General features: G+C 35.3%; 2 protein-coding genes across 2 annotated transcripts; one reads left to right on the forward strand and one right to left on the reverse strand.

Annotated features, from left to right (window-relative positions):
- The first annotated feature begins 743 nt into the window (after positions 1-743).
- On the forward strand, positions 744-3,203 carry LOC131649734 (uncharacterized). Its single transcript, XM_058919493.1, has one exon. The coding sequence runs from the start codon at positions 744-746 to the stop codon at positions 3,201-3,203; it is 2,460 nt and encodes an 819-aa protein (XP_058775476.1).
- A 1,386-nt stretch (positions 3,204-4,589) lies between these two features.
- LOC131646560 (uncharacterized) lies at positions 4,590-6,504 on the reverse strand. The gene has a single exon (XM_058916570.1). It carries the CDS (start codon positions 6,466-6,468, stop codon positions 4,669-4,671), a length of 1,800 nt encoding a protein of 599 aa, XP_058772553.1. The 5' UTR covers positions 6,469-6,504; the 3' UTR covers positions 4,590-4,668.
- Between the last annotated feature and the right edge of the window lie 11,623 nt (positions 6,505-18,127).

An 18,127-nucleotide genomic window follows, 5' to 3' on the forward strand; every position in this document is an offset into this window, starting at 1 on the left:
ACTCTATCTAAGTTAACAGTTCAAATTTTTAATTTTTATTTTGCACAGTTCCATAAGCTACAACTTATACACGGCACTGTTACATCTTCATCTTCCAAAGAAACTTCTAAACTATAGTTTCTGCAAAACTTTTTCTTTTCTTCCTTTTCCACAAATTAAAAACCAAGCAAAGCTATCAATTATTTCTACGGCGACGACGATAAAAAAATTGTTTGTTCACAGCTTCAACAGTGACAGCGGTTTCGAGTTCGACAACAACAGCTTCGACTTCGACAACCACTTCAACAGCTTCGACTTTGTCTTTGTTTACGGTTTCGACTTCGACTTCGACAACATCTTCGACTTCGAAAACAACTACAACTTGAGCTTTATTTACGGTTCGTTCACTGATATTCTTATTATAAAGTCTTCTTCATTCATGAACAAACAGTGACAACTTTTTTCATGGCTTATTCATGGCTTTAAGCTTTTGCATTTAAAGTTAAGTTTGTGTTATCTTTTACTTTCATGAACAAACAAAATATTTCTTCCTGATTTACTTTAATTATTTCAATTCTAAATTGGTTTTATGAGATGATGTGTTTTCTACCTATAAACTATAAATTTAATGTTTGATATTTTAAATGCTAAATTAAATTTTAGTTTGATTTTTAGATTTTATTATATTTAATTTAAGTGTGAATGTGTGATTGATTATTTAAAAAGTGAGATTGATTATTTGTGTATTTTTTAGGAGCTATATAATGGTCAAACATAAGAAAATCGATGCATTTTTCAAAAGGAAAATTTCCGATGAAAATGAAAATTGTATAGCTTCAACATCGACACTTGAGGAGCGAGCTTTCGATGATCAAACAATTCAAGTTCAACCAAATGATCAACCTCGCAAGATTCAAAAAGTCACCATGGAAGAATTTGATATCAATTGTTTAGAACGTGATCCCGGTAAACGTCTCCAAATTTGGGAATATCCAGTAAATCAAAGAGATGAAGTTCGAAGAGCTTATCTTAATTGGGGTCCCTATCAATGCCAATTAGAAAAGTATCCTCTTAATGGAGATAAATATCCAAGACGATTTCAAGCATCTTGGTTTAAAATGTTCCCTTCATGGCTAGAGTATTCTCCAACTAATGATGCTGCTTATTGTTTACTTTGTTACTTGTTTTGTAAAAAACCAAGTGGGCATCCTGGAGCTGACGTCTTTACTAGAAAGGGATTTAAAGCATGGAGAAAGGTCAATTCCGGAAAGAAATGTGCTTTTCTTATTCATATTGGAGATAGTCCTTGTTCCCCTCACAATAATGCTTTGAAATCTTCTCAAGACTTGTTCAATCAATCAATTCACATCAGAAATGTTCTTAATGTGCAGTGTGCCGATCAAGTCATCCAAAATAGACTTCGTCTCAAGAGCTCTATTGATTCTATTCGTTGGCTCGCATTTCAAGCTTGTTCTTTTAGAGGCCATGATGAATCACTTGGATCGAAAAATAGAGGTAACTTTCTTGAAATGGTAAAACTCTTAGCATCATACAATGATGAACTTGCAAAAGTTGTATTAGAGAATGCTCCATATAATTCAAAGTATACCTCTCATTCAATTCAAAAGGAAATTTTGCATATCATGTCTAGTAAAGCGAAAAGTTATATTCGAGAAGAGATTGGGGATTCTAAATTTTGCATAATTGTTGATGAATCGCGTGATGAATCTTTGAGGGAGCAAATGGCTATTATCTTGAGGTTTGTGGATAAAAATGGGTGTATTCAAGAACGATTTTTTGAGCTTGTGCATGTTAAAGACACTATGGCGATCACTCTTAAAAATGCAATTTGTGATGTTCTTTCTCGACATGGTCTAAATGTTTCAGATATTCGTGGGCAGGGGTATGATGGTGCAAGTAATATGAGAGGGGAGTGGAATGGATTGCAGGCACTATTTCTCAAGGATTGTCCTTATGCCTATTACATACATTGTTTTGCACATAGATTACAACTTGCTTTGGTTGCTGCTTCAAGAGAAGTTTTTACTGTTCATGATTTCTTTTCACACTTGACTTTTATTGTCAATGTTGTATGTTCCTCTAGTAAGCGCCATGATGAATTGCAAGATGCCATATTAGAGGAGATTTCAAATTTGCTAGAGATTGGTGAGCTTGATAGCGGTAAAGGACAAAATCAGATTGGCACTTTGAAACGAGCCGGAGATACACGTTGGAGCTCACATTTCTCTTCTGTTCGTAGTATGATAGATTTGCATAATCCAACTTGTGTGGTTCTTAATGATATTAGAAAAAATGGAAGAAGTTATGCGACACGTGGGGATGCTAATGCTGCTTATAAGTTTATGAAATCATTTGAGTTCACATTAATTTTGCACATGATGAGAGAGCTTATGGGAATTACAGATCGTTTGTGTCAAGCTTTACAACAGAAATCTCAAGATATACTTAATGCTATGCAGTTGGTCTCCACTACAAAGACATTAATTCAAAAGTTGAGAGATGATGGGTGGGATGATTTATTGAAAGATGTGATATTGTTTTGTGAAGAACATGATATTGATTCCCCTGATTGTAATGCTGTTTATATAGAGCGTGATGGTCGTGCACGTCATCAAATGGATCACATCACAGTGGGTCAACATTTTAGAGTGAATCTCTTTTGTGTTACAATTGATCAACAACTACAGGAATTAAATCATAGATTTTGTGAGCAAACAATGGAGCTTTTAAGTCTAAGCAACAGTTTGGTTCCTAAGGATATTTACAAAGCATTTGATATGAATAATATATGTGCTCTTGTAAATAAGTTCTATCCTATGGATTTTAGTGAGCATGAGAAAATTAGTTTGAGATATCAACTTCAACACTTTCATCTTGATGTTGTTGGTCATCCAGATTTAAATTGCTTGTCAACTATGTCTGAATTGTGTGAAGCTCTAAAAAAGACAGGGAAGGCGGATACATATTATTTGATTGATCGACTAATCCGTCTTATCTTAACTCTTCCGGTTTCTACAGCTACTACAGAAAGATCGTTCTCAGCAATGAAGATAATCAAGACAAGATTGCGCAATAAAATGGAGGATGAATTTCTTGCTGACAATATGATGCTTTACATTGAAAAAGAAATAGTTGACCACTTCAGCACTGATTCAATTATTGATGAATTCAAGTCTTTAAAAGAGCGGAAGGCGGTACTTTAATTTGAGGTTGGATATCTCCTTTTATATACTCTATTTCTATTTTTTGTTGAAGTTATTTTAAATATTTGAAAAAATTGTATTTGAGTTTTATAAAATTTTAGTAAATTGCAATTATAATATTTTAGTTAATTCTTGTCGCCCCCCCTAATATTTTAGGTAAGATCCGCCACTGGGTGCGTTTGATTTGTTAATAAATATGATACTGGACCGGACAACTTTCTTTGTACCTTGTTTGATGCATAAATTAATTATGGTACTGGACAAAATAAATGATAAGGGACAGGACAAAACTATGATTTCTTGTCCCTCACTAAACCATGGGACAACTTTTTATCCTAGGTACAAATTATTAAAAAAACATCAAAATATCATATATTTTTTTCACCCTCTTTCTCATTATTTAATATTTTAATTCATAAATATAATATTAATATTTTATAAATCAATAATGTTATAATAACATTGTATTATTTTTATTCCGTTCATCGACATATCAAACAAAGTAGAGAAAAGGAATTATTTGTCATTTTTCTTTTCTTCTCAATATTTAATATTTTGATTCATAAATATCAATATTTTATATAACAATAAAAAGTATTATAGTTAAAAATTAAATTATTTTATCTGCTTCATAAATATATTAAAACGACAAAGTAAAAACATTTATCTCTTTATCCTTTTTCCCTCCTTTTTATAATTTAATATTTTTATAATTTAATATTTTGATTCATAAATATTAATATTTTATATATCAAGAAATAATATTATAGTAAAAATCATATTATTTTCTCTGATGCATAAACATATTAAGAAATATTAAGAAAAATTGAGAAAAAAATTGTCTAGTACTATTCTGTCCAGTACTTCTCATTTTGCAAATCAAACGCACCCTTAGTTGCATTTTTATTAAAATAGTTATTGCAAAATAAATCAATATCTAAGATCTATACTAATCTATACTCCTAATCTATACTAACATCTAATTCAGATGAAACAAGAGAGTTTGTTTGATGCCACGTATATAATTTCATACACTAAGATGCATCAATTTCTAAGGGACAATAAGTTAAAACACTTGTGTTATTTTTGGACATTTTGTACTTGTAGTCATTTGTAATCGAGATCTAATGCCTTGACTATAAGGCATTAGAATCATCACACTGGATATGATTCCACCCACCATGGTTGAATTATAAACCAGGAAAACAATGATAGAAGAGACGGTTAGTATTATTTAACAGTGACTTGCAGGTCATGGACAATATAATACACATCAAATTTATAATTAGAAAACAGTAGAACAGCTTATAAAAAACGGTATGCAAGTATTGCTAATTTTTTATTTGTTGCAAAATTTATCACTAAGAAACTGATACTCCAGCTGATACAAAGTTAAAGGAACGTTATCAATGACATTGTTTAAAGCTGTTGCACTATATAGAACACTACTAACTACAGAAGAAATCTAATCCACCACAACTAGTTTCTGATACTCCGGGCCAGCGATGGCAGCTTCCATGGCTTCTACAGGGCTTATATCACCTTCATTATCCAAGAACAACGTCAGCAGATTCTTAGAAAATCCACTCACCAGCGCCACTCCTTTCTGAGTGGCTGGCACCGGGGTTGCCCTCGAGTCTCTCAGATTCCAAAAAACTATTTGAGGCACGGCAGAACCATACCCTTTCTCTTTATACTTCCTAGTGATTGCTTGGTAATCTGTCTCCCAAGAGTTTGCAGAAGCTTGATCAAACTCCATGTCACTGAATACAAATATCCTCTTAATCATCTGTTCCTCCTTGAGTTTCCCATTTACAGCCACATCCAATATTCGGTCAAACACCTTCTGGAAATCAGTGTTGATTCCAAAATCCATGTTACTCACAAATTCTGTTTTGGACATGAGATTATCCCCCTCAATCAAATGAAGCTGAGGCTCGGCACTGAAAGTAATAACCTTCCCTTTCCAAGGTTCCTCACTCAATTCAGAAACCAACAATCCCAATGCAACAGACACCTCCATAGGGATCCCTTCCATACTTCCAGACACATCACACACAGCAATACAATTCCTCATCTTTCCTTTTTTTAGGAGATCATCAACCATTCTCTTCCACTGCAATTCAGCCACTTCTCCACCATCTTCATCCCCCAAAGACCCTATAATATTATGGGGAAGCAAAGCACCGGCTGCAATAGTAGTCTTCCCGTCTTTCACATCTTCCAAGTACTTCTCAAACCTCTCCTTATCATGCTTCAAAAACTTCTCCTTATATAACTGCATGGCCACTGAAGCAACCCTATTGTAAGGAAGCAAATTCCATTGATTAGCCCCAATAAACACCTCAGGCAACTCCAAGACCTTCCTCAAGGGCACCAACACATCCTTCCTCAAGCGATCACGAACCCTATAAGCATAATGAGCCTCCTCCACACCCTCATACTCCTCCCTAGGGAAGATCTTCTTTGCAATGCTCTCACACAAAAGCGTTGACCTATCAAAGGAAGAGTCAACCGAAGGACACCATTTAGCAGCAAGACTGATTTTTATGGACGACCCAGATTTCAAAAACTCGAGATCTTTCTTCAAGCAATCCGCAAAATGATCAGATATAGCATCGTGAAGTGATCGGAAATTGGAGTCACTATTGTAACGTTCAACCAGCTTCTTAGCCAATGCAATCTTCTTCTCCTCCTTCAAAGCATGAGCGGTTTCTTTCTCAGCCTTAGCTCTGGCCGCCACCTCTTCAGTCATCAAAGAGTCTTTCGCGGTACCTTTCCAGCCGTTGTTTTTGGTTGGTTTCTTCTTTGTTTTTCTGTGACAATAATAACATGCTGATGAACGCTTGTATTTGGATCCAAATTTCCTTTGAGTCCACTCTCCCTTTTGGATGTCACGAATCTGCGAACCTTCTAGAAGACGGTAAAGGATTTCAGGGAGATCTTTGAAGTAACCAAAGTCAGCGAGGGAAGGAACATTGGAAGCTAGGGTTTTGGGGTGATGTTGGTGAAGCCAGAGAACGGAGTCATAAAAGCCTTCGCGATCGGACTTGCCGGTACCACGAACACCGCGGAGGTTACAGACAAGTTTGAGGGTGGTGAGTGGGTTATGGGACCAAGCTAGTTGGAGTATCTCTACGAGTGTCTCAGGGTGAGTGTCAGGAACAACATGGAAGAAAAAGTCGAGACAGGGGTTACCAGTTGAGAGAAACGTTGGTGACAGATTCTCGGTTAACCCCATTGGCGGTTGTTGGTTTGCTAACATTCGATGGATGAAACCCTCGTTAGTGGTTATGGGAGTAGTGGTGACGGTGGTTTCAGCGGTGGTGATGGATTGAGTTGCGGTGGTGGGGTTAGGGTTTGATTCGAGAGCGGAAATCTCAGGTGGGCCAACGAGAGTTACGGCGGCCATAATGGAAGTTTGAGGAAAAAAGGAAATTTGGATTGATAGGGTTTAATGATGAGGATGCGATGATCGAAATCGATTTGCTGTTATTTATTTATAAACCCGTTGCCTTGGGATCCACGTTTTTCTCTTACCACAGCGCATGCAAATCTTACTCATTAAGTACGTAAAATATTTTCTCTGTTAGGCATTAGAGCCCAAACTAGGTTTTTTAATAGTAACTCTGTTTTCAATTTTTCTCTCTAAAGCCTACTACTTTCAAGAAGAAATTCTCTAACTATCATACTTTTTGTCCACTACAAAATAATAAAACTTTAATTATTTATTTTAGTGAAAATAATGTGAAAAGAAATAAAAGTAAATGGAAAATAAAGTGATTTTTTTAATATTTGATAAAAGCAAATTAAAACTGAAATGAAAAAAAAAATGTTTAATAAATTATATAATTATTCTTTTATTAAAATTATATGATTTGTTCTGGACTGGGCCGACGTCTGGCCCAATCGGACTATGGCCCAAACTGAATCAGGTTATGGACTGAGCCAATGCTCGACCCCGTTGGATTAAACGCATGGCCTCCTCGTCAGTCGGGCATAAACATGTGGCCTTCGGACATTGGACTCCACTTGCTCTGGGTCGAGCAGGACATGACCCGGGCAAGGGCACATGCCCGACCTTGGGGAGGCGTTCCCCGCGAGCAACTATATCCACTCATTCCACCGAGGACCCTCCTCCTCGTAGGGTTCCTTCATTCCCAACCTTCCAGATTAAGCGGAGTCTGCGCTCTCCCTAAAAGTCTGCGTCTCCCCTTAAGATTCGAAATGGTTGACCCAGGATGAAGACCATGTGTTGGTCTCCACTATCCACGTAGAATCCAAATAAATAAATAAATATATTATGTACATTATTATTATTATTATTATTATTATTATTATTATTATTATTATTATTATTATTATAATAAATATGAATAAAAAATTAAAATTTATTTTTCTGGCGCCAATTTTTTTGTTTTTGTTTTTTCACGCCAAATTGATTAAAGAATATTCTAGGGGAGATTAAAAAAACGAGTAGACATTATGAGCGAAATTTCACTGAATTAAGGGGTGTTTAAAATCTCCCTTAAGTCATTTCATATTTATCCCATAAAATAAGGAATGTCATTCGTTATTTTAATTTAAAGGGGTTTTCTAAAACCTCCTCAAAATACCCACCATAATCCGACGCGCTTTTTGTAGTGAATCTCGCCTTAAGCACTCCCCACTCGTCTAGTTTGGGGAAACATGAGAAATGACATATCTTGGTTAGAGAAAATATTTATTCGAGAGACTAAACCATGTCTTCGAAATAGGAATTCAACGATCTAGTACTATGACTAGGTGGGAAATTGTCATTCTCGAGAAACCCTAATTACATGTCCCTTTGTATATACCTCATCCTTAGACTAAGAGGGGATCACAATTCATTACAGACGAAATACTCTAAAAAATAGAGCTTCTCACTTCACATGAGTTTACTCTCTCCTCATCGTAAACACCATAAAAATAGGGAATTTTCACTGTTGTGTGCTATCCCTAAAACTATAGAAAATCTTTAAAATCTTTGGTCACTCCTACTTACATAGGTGTACTATGCATCTATACTTTTTAACAAGTACATAGTTTCAATTTTTAAAATAATAATAATAGCAAGAGTGAAGATCCATTTTAGTCCCTCACAAAATTTGGATAATCCAAATTAATTCCTGAGAAAAAAAGTCTCTATTTAATTAATTATTTAATTAAATTAAATCAAGGATTTATTCGTTGGAATTAGTAGAAGTCAGGATTTATCGGTATTATTCTAAAGGCGTAATCGGATTAATATGTCGATTTGAGCAGTTAAGTTGTGGTCGTATTAGTCGGAGAAATACAATTGCGAGATGATATTATTTGCATTATGGATCAATTGTAGTCGTAGAATATTATTGGGAATAATATTCGCTATGTTATGTGATTATTTATTTATGTGTGGTATTTGGTTTAATTGAGTAATTAGAGGAATATTATGAATTGGGCCTAAGTGAAAGAAATATAACACAATGAGATTGGATTGTGGGTTAAACCCAATTAAGAAAAGAAAGATAGTAAGAGAGTTAGGATTTTAGAGACATAACTCTCATTTGGAAAAAGAAGAGAAAGAAGAGAAAGAAGAGAAAGAAGGGAAGAAAGAGGAAAGTTATGGCATGAAGAGGAATGACTCCATTGAAGAAGGAGGAGCTTTTGCTAAGGTAAGGGTGGGGTTATTACTCTCTAAGGGTTGGCATGATGATGAGTATGGTAAAGATTAGGTTTCATAATTGAGATTCATGAATGTGTGATTTGAAATTGTTAGGGTTTATGATAAAATCCTTGAAATTGTGTCATTAATCATGCGGTAGATGTTTGTATGTGAACCCATGGTTAGAAACATGTTTAGGAACCTTTTATGTGTGTTAAATTGTGGTTTGGATGAGTTTTGGTTGATAAAAATCGAATTTGGATTGATGTTGGAAGTGCTGAAAACGCACAGAATTTTTGCTGTCTGGTGTCTTCCGTCGGGCGAAGAATTTCTTCCGTCGGGCGAGCAGCGGGCGAGTGAGGATTTTTGTGGGCACGTTACTGCCTTGGAGCGTCGGGCAAAGGATTTCTTCCACCGGGCGAAAATGTCATGTTTTGTGAAAATTCAAATGATCATAACTTTTGATCCGTGACTCCGTTTTATGCGTCGTTCGAAGCGTTAGGAAGCTAATTTAACTATATATATGATAGGATAGAGTATATTAGTATTTGATGAATTAATTATGATGTTTTTGTGTGAATAACTTATGATTATTCTTATGTGTTTGTGAATTGGTGAATAACGGTGCGATACATGTTATGTGATGAATTATGGATAACATGTAATTATGTATATGTGCTTTATGACTTGATAATTTGTGAATAACAATGTGATGGCTTGTTATGTGGTGTAATATTCATGATATGTGTGAATGAATATGTGTTACTTGAATGTTCTTGCGGAGAATGATTACTTGATGACGTAATTATGATGTGGTAAATTTTAATAACATGTATGTAAATGAATATGTGTTATGGCTTGATGAAATGTGAATAACATATGTTGATGTGATACGTTGTAATTTAATCATATTGTATACCTCAATGAATTGATGAGGATGTGCACAAATGTATTGGCACTTATTTACTACATATATAATGAGATGTTGAATTGGTGAATACTATGAGTATGATTTATATGTGAGTGATAACATGTTACTTGAATCGTATTTATGTAATATGTGAATTGGTGTTGATTGATAATAATATTGTTGGCATGATATGTGATATGATATTCATGATGAATGTGAATGATTATATGCTAATTGTTGTAATATGTTGAATTGTTGTTGTTGCCGTAACATGATGAATTTGTCGTTGTTGTTGTAGACCCTATGGTCAATGTTGATAAGTTGTATTGTGATGTATTGTGAAGTGAATTAATGTTGTATAATTATATGACTTAAAGACGTGATTAAGACGTGATGAATTACTATGATAGTAATGATATGGTTATTGCCATAGAACCTTGACATTGAGTTGGTTTGTTTGAGACGATGCATGACGTGTTGTTTAAGTTGTTTGTGTTGCTTATGTCGTTCAAGTTGATTATGTCGTTTAAGTTGATTAAGTGGTTTAAGTTGTGTTTGTGGATGTGCATCATTGAGTTGTATCCATTGCATTTACTAAGTTGGCCCAAGTGGCAAATGTTTAAGTTGGCCTAAGTGACAAATGTTTAAGTTGGCCCAATGGCAAATGTTTAAGTTGGGAGTTTTACTCCAAATGGTACCACATGCATGTGCATAAGTTCGAGTCGCATTTGAATTGTGTTTGGATTGTTGAGATGATAAGATGTTTGTTGTGACGATATTATAATTTTGAAATTTAATATGTTGTCTTAATTGATTAATGACATTGTTATCGTTTTTGAAAATTGTATTATATTGATATGTTGTTTTGTGATGAAAATTGTTGTGAGACGTTATGTAATGAGAAGTGGTGAAATTGTGTATGATCTATATCTCCTATATTATTTATCATGCATTCCTTTATATTGTAAGATATCTCACCCCTTTGCTGATATTTCCCTTACCATGGGAAATGGGCAGGTACTCAAGATTAGTCGTGGATGTTCGAGGTTATTGATGTGAAGTCTTTATGTGGCTTTATGGCAAGTCGAGTTGGTGTCCATTACTCTGATACGTAGCACTCGGGGGGATTAGTTGTTATTGTTTAATTGTTGTATTCTATGTTGGCATTTATTTTAAGTTGAATTGAAAGATGTTTATAAGTTGAAATTGGAAGTTGTTGGATAAAGTTTTGTTTCCGAATGCTATGTATCTTTGTTAAATCCAATATAAGTATGTTTGTCGGTTTAAGTTGAAATGTGACATCCCATTGTTCGTTAAAGATTTTTAGATGCACTCTGATTTTTGCTTATAATTGCGGGATAGAATTGGGGTGTTACAACGCCTACTTACATAGGTGTACTATGCATCTATACTTTTTAACAAGTACATGGTTTCAATTTTTAAAATAATAATAATAATAGCAAGAGTGAAGATCCATTTTAGTCCCTCACAAAATTTAGATAGTCCAAATTAATTCTTGAGAAAAAAAGTCTCTATTTAATGCTTTGCAAAATATAACCGAGCCATGTTAGTCTATCTGTTAATATTTTTCTCAAACTGTGTTTTTGTGTACTTTTGAACTGTGAGTGGACTGTCTATGTGTATTATTTTTATTTCCAATTATTTTTTAAATCTTTGTAATCTTCATTTTTCTTTTTTATTTATTTTAATTTTATTTAGTTATCAAATAAAGCTTAAAAAAATTGAACCATTTTTTTCTTTCATAAAATAGAAAGACACAACTAGGGTTTATGTTCAGTCTCTCTTCAATCTCACCCTTTCATAATTTCTCAGTTCGATGGTGATGACAAATAATTTAATCAAAGAAGACGACATACGACATACTAGAAACATAAACAAAAGTAAATTTCTTTTTATTATAATCTAAACAATAAGTTTACACCATGAACATACATACAATAGACTTGTAAGCGATATTAAACTAGTTATATCATGATATGAATCTAGTATAGGAAATTTTCTGTGTTAATGTGTTTCCGGTTTAACGTCATAGCTATGTACTCTTGCATTGTGACGGTAGACCTGGACCACTAAAATATGGAAAGAAAACATCCATTTAAGATAATAAGCTTGGTTATTTCATCACGACGAAGTCACAAACTAAGTTCTTAAAAATTTTAAGAATTTCTTGCTGGAAATAGTTTTCTTGTAATGTACAAGACAAAAACACCATATATCAACATGTGACTATGTTTTCATAAAATTGGTCATTTTGTAAGTTGTAACTTTAAAATGTATGATTGGAGAATAATCATGTATTCAGTGGGACTGTGATATGTATATACTTGTTTGAATTTAAGAACAAACACCTATTGGGATGCTGCCTATAAATTGAAAATGATTGGGAAGATATATATGGTGGTAAAAATAGCTTTTAAAAATAAATTTATTTATGTCATTTGATAAAACAGAACACATAGATAAGAGACAATGAAGGTAAGTGAGTAACAGTGGTATGGTTGTGGTAATAGTGGAAGTTGATAATGGTTTTCTAATGGCTGTTTGTGTGGACCCGTATTGAGAAGGGAGAAGATGAGTTATTGTGTAAAATTTCATTTTCTTTTACTAACTTTTCAATTATATTTTTTAAAAGTAAAAGGCAAAGCCAAATGACATTATATGAATCATACGACTTATATAAATAATTAGTTTTGTACTGTACATGTTAGTTGGAGAAAAGAAATCCATAAACTTTGATCAATAAATAATTTATTCAATCAAACGATTTCTGATGTCCAAGAACCTAACCTAACCTCGCCGCAAACCACCCTTTCCGATGGCGGTCGTCACCGATAATACATCCCCCTCACAAACTCAAACCCCTGTTATCATCCCATGGTCATGCCTTCAACTTGAAAGTCCAACAAAACCTATTTTGCAAAAAGAAGTCACAGGCGCGAAAAAATCATTTGCTAAGGCGATGAAAAATGTTTGCGATATTCCCTCTTCTCAACTTCCAATTCCAATCATCAAGGGAGACCGAGTTGGCATAACAATACTGGAAGATGAATATCTAGCCGAGGTCACTGCTTGCAAGCATAACCTTCACACACGAATCCTGTGTCCCAAAGGAACCACGCCCTTGAAAGTCGATGCCTTGTGAAGTAAGTTAACACCGATGTGAAATACTCTTGGAAAATGGGGAATCGCATCCTGGGGTAAAGGATTCTATGAATTCTCTTTCTCCTCTTTGGAAGATTCTCAGCAGGTCAAATCCACCGGTTCTTGGAATCTAAACCCTGGATTGTTGAAACTTTTCGCATGGACAAAGGACTTTAACCCGAATGTTCAACCTCAATCTTCAGCACAGGTTTGGGTGAAAATCTTTGGCCTGGCCCAAGAGTACTGGCGTCCTAAAATCTTGTTTGCAATAGGAAGCAGTGTAGGCACACCTATATGCGTAGATCAGTTCACAAACAAACCTAGTTTTGATAGGGAGTTTGGACATTTTTTCAGGGTTTTAATGGACATTGACCTCAGAAAACCAACAACTTATCGTGTTCTTGTTCAAAGAACCGGGTTTGCTTTCTTTGTTGATTTGGAATATGAGAACATGCCCGACTTTTGCACTTTTTTCAACTTTATTGGCCACACTAAAAATGTATGCAGGAAAGCTAATGTTGATGTTAACACAAGGACTGAGAAGGTAAAAAAAGACTGTTTTTCAAGCTGTGAAAGACAATAGAAAACATGTGGGGTCTTCGGGACAACAAGATCATGTAGGGTCCTCCTCTGGACAAAAAGATCCTAGCAATGATGATATTGCAACACCTCTCCCTATTAATCATGTGGATCCTAAAAACACCAATCTCCCTAACCTGGATGCCTCCATCTCAAACAAAACTCCTGACCCTGCAGTTGCCAATAATTGTCCTCAGTCAGATTTAAATACTGGAAAACTCACACTTGCTGATGAAGATAATAGTTCCTCTACTTCAGAATTGGTGGATGCTACTCAATTAGACCATCAAGAGGAACCTGAAAAAATTCCAGTTGTCAACCAACCATTACCAACCCAACAAGCTTTCCATACTAGAGTCATGAAGTACATGGTATTTTTACAAAATTCCTGGGGCAATCTTGCTGAATTGAACCATGAAAATGTGATAGCTCCTGCAGATAATGTAGAAGCAGCTAAACCAGTGGAAGTTGACAATATTGAATTTGTTTCTCTAGACTCCTTCCAAGCAGATATGCAGCTTGATGAACCTTTCCATCAAGTTACCTCCAAAAGGAAAAGCAAGGCTTCAACTTAGAAATTCACTTATGGCACTAGGTCAAAAGGTGGTTCTCCCAACATTTCTAAATGGAGTGTTTATATTGGAATGTAAGGGGTTTAGCCAACTCCCCTACAAGACTGGCTTTAAATAATTTTATCAATGTGCATAAACCTGATTTTTGTTTCATTGCTGAGCCTTGGATGTGTTATAGTAACCTTCCTCTTAACTGGTTCAACAGTATTGGATTGAAGTTGTTTGCTTCAAATTAAAGGCCTAATTTGATTCCTAACCTATGGTGTCTCTGCTCCACTCACTTAAATCCTATTGTTTGTCACACTTCTGATCAATAAGTCACTTTCTCATTCATGGATAACAATAAGAGTTTAGAAATCTTTGCAGTTTATACTTCAACTGATCACATTAAAAGAAAAGAACTTTGGCATGATCTTTCTCAAAACATTCAAAATCTTAATCTGCCTTGGTCTTGCATTGGGGACTTCAATGCAATTATTGGAGCTCATGAACATAGAGGATCTCATTCCCCTGCTAAAACTCCCATGGGAGATTTTTACAATTGGTCAAATAGCAATAACTTAATTCACATTCCAACAAAAGGATCTGAGTTCACCTGGTCCAAAGGTAGAGAAGGATCTCATCTCACTGAAAAAAGGCTTGACAGAACCATTTGTAACAATCAATGGATTTCTACATGCTCTAATTTTTCTTGCTCCACCCTTACTAAGATAAGATCTGATCACCATCCTCTGCTATGGGATTTCCAATCTCAAGATATAAGGTATGCTTCCAATTTCAAATTCTTAAAAATGTGGGCACCTCATAAAGAATGTCACAACCTGGTCAAAAAAGTCTGGAATACTCCTATTCTAGGCTCACCTATGTTTATTCTTAGCCAAAAGCTTAGAATTTTAAAGGCTGAGCTCAAAATTTGGAATAAAACAGTGTTTGGTAATATTCATGACCAAGTTAAAGAAGAAATTGCACTTCTAGATGATATCCAAGCTGAAATTAGTATGCAAGGTGCTTCTGAGGATCTCATCTGCCAGGAAAGGAAAGCCAAAATTGAATTAGAAAAGGCTCTAAACATTGAAGAAATGTATTGGAAGGAAAAAGCTAGAATTAATTGGCATTCTCTAGGTGACAGAAACACTAGTTTCTTCCATAAATATGCAAATCTGAAGCATGCTTTTAAAAAGATTTCATCCCTCAGAATCACTGATGCCATTGAAATTGATCCTGAGAATATTTCCAATCATCTCATCAATCACTTTACTAATATGTTCTCAAAATCCAATCTTGTCATAGATGATGGGCTCATTGAGGAAGTCATACCTCAACTGGTCAGTGGAAGCATCAACAATATGCTCACCAATACTCCTACTAATGAAGAAATCAAAAATGCTGTTTTCAACCTCCACAAGGGCAGTTCTCCTGGTCCTGATGGTTTTATAGGATTCTTTTTTCGAGAATTCTGGCCCATAATCAACATAGATGTCTGTAAGGCAGTAGTTGACTTCTTTACAAACAATTACCTTCTACCTAACTTCAATTCTGTGCTTCTTCCCAAAACTACCAATGCTGATGAGTTAAACCAGTTTAGACCTATTGCTATGGCAAATTTTAAGTTCAAAATAATCTCCAAAGTGCTTGCTGACAGACTAGCTAGAGTCCTTCCAGACATCATCTCCCCTGAGCAAAGAGGATTCATACAAGGAAGGCAAATTAGTTATTGAATTTGTATAACTTCTGAAGCAATAAACATGCTACATCAAAAACCTGCTCATGGTAACCTGGCCATAAAGATTGATATGAGGAAAGCTTTCGATACATTGGACTGGGATTTCCTAATCAAAGTCCTCAAGGCATTTGGCTTTTGTAACAAATTTTATCAATGGATTCAAACTATTCTCTCCTCTACAAAGTTATCTATTTCTTTCAATGGAAAATCGATAGGTTTCTTCTCCTGCTCCAAGGGAGTGAGACAGGGTGATCCTCTCTCTCCTCTGCTCTTTTGCCTTGCTGAGGAGGTTTTAAGTAGAGGCCTCACTTCTCTAGTAGACAATAAAATGCTCTCACCTCTAAAAGGAAACAGAAACATGAACATCCCTACTCATTCCCTATATGCTGATGATATTATGCTTTTTTGTTCCAGTTCAGACTCAAATATACAGGTCCTCTCTCAATTTTTTGCTAGATATGCAGATATCTCGGGGCAGATTATTAATTCTCAAAAGTCAACCATTTTTTGAGGTTCTTTTGCTAGCAACAGGCTGCAGCAGATTGCTTCCTCTATAGGTTTCAAAATTGGAACTCTTCCTTTCACTTATCTTGGAATCCCAATCCTCAAAGGCAAACCAAAAAGAATACATCTTCAACCCATTATAGACAAGATTAAAGTCAAATTAGCCTCTTGGAAAGCAAGCATGCTATCTTTTGCTGGCAGAATACAACTCATCAAAAGTGTTCTTTATAGTATGCTCACTTACTCTTTCAATATTTATTCTTGGCCTAAATCATTGTTGAAAGAGCTGGAAATGATCTTCAGGAATTTTGCTTGGAGTGGTAACTTAAATTCTAGGAAATTAGTAACTGTTTCTTGGAAAACAACTTGTACTCCTACTGAATGTGGTGGATTAGGCATCAGATCCCTCTCCAACATAAATGAGGCATCCATGCTGAAGTTATGTCATGACATGTTCAACTTTGATAATCAATGGGCATTCTTTCTTAGAAGCAAAGTCATTAGAGGAAATTCTTGTATCAAATATCACATATACTCCTCTATCTGGTCAGGTATCAAATCTTTTTTTCCAACTTTAATGTCCAACTCTTCCTGGCTGATAGGAAATGGAAATAAAATTAATTTCTGGACTCATGACTGGTCTGAGGTAGGAAACCTAAGGAATCACTTTAACCTTCCTCAATATTTGGCTTATAATCTCCAAGCAAAAGTAGCAGATTTCATCCTCAATTACTAATGGAATTTTCCAACACAGTTACTTGATATGTTTCCAAATATTAAAGAGATCTCCAACAACAGTGTCATCCCAATTGAGCCAAAAGAGGACATATTATTATGGAATCACACAACTACAGGTGTTTTATCTCTACAAGATGCTTACTCTTTCATTAGCAAATCCTATCAACATCATCTTTGGGCCAAGTTCATCTGGAACCCTGCAATTCCTCCTTCCAACTCAACTCTGATGTGGAGGAATATTCATAGGTAGATGCCAATAGATGAAAATCTTGCTATTAGAGGTTGTCATTTGCCTTCTATGTGCTCATTATGTAACAAGAATTTTGAATCCTCCAGGCATCTTTTCTTTGACTGCCAATTTTCTTTAAAATTGTGGAACTGGCTACAAAATACAATAAATCAGCCCATTGATCTTACCTCAGCAATAACCACTCTCAATATCAGCAAAAAAGGTTAGAATCCTCAGTGTGCCTTGATCATCACTGCAGCAGTGATGGTTGTTTTTAAAGCAATATGGTATTGCAGGAATCATATTAGATTCAAAGGTAAACAAATCTCTCAAAATGCCATCATCTCCTCCATCATTGCTTCTGTTGCCCTGATAGGAAACTCCACCAAGCTTGCTACTGGATCTTCCATCTATGAGTTCACGATTCTAAAAGCCTTTAGTGTTCAAACTAATCACCCCAAAGCTCCTCAAGTCATAGAAGTTATCTGGTGCCCTCCCTTTGATCAATGGCTGAAGTGCAACACGGATGAATCGACATTAGGTAGCCTTGATTTATCTGCTTGTGCTGGTATTTAGAGGAAGAGTGTAGGAGATTGTGTAGGCTGCTTTGCTTCTCATCTTGGTACTCAGAATTCTTTCTTTGCTGAGCTTATGGCTATCATTTTGGCCATTGAACAAGCCAAAATCAATAATTGGAATTACATTTGGATTGAAACAGATTCCAAAACTGTTGTCACAGCCTTCTCCAAACATTTGCAAGTACATTGGCAATTAAGAAACAGGTGGTGCAACTACATTGCAATTTCTAGGACCATGCACTTTTGGATCTCCCACACATATAG

The sequence above is a fragment of the Vicia villosa genome, linkage group LG2 (assembly GCF_029867415.1).
Source record: "Vicia villosa cultivar HV-30 ecotype Madison, WI linkage group LG2, Vvil1.0, whole genome shotgun sequence".
Lineage (NCBI taxonomy): Eukaryota > Viridiplantae > Streptophyta > Magnoliopsida > Fabales > Fabaceae > Vicia > Vicia villosa.

What these genes read in the sequence shown, in the direction of transcription:
- LOC131649734 (XM_058919493.1), top strand. Translation starts at nt 744, where the DNA reads ATGGTCAAACATAAGAAAATCGATGCATTTTTCAAAAGGAAAATTTCC.
- LOC131646560 (XM_058916570.1), bottom strand. Translation starts at nt 6,468, where the DNA reads ATGTTAGCAAACCAACAACCGCCAATGGGGTTAACCGAGAATCTGTCA.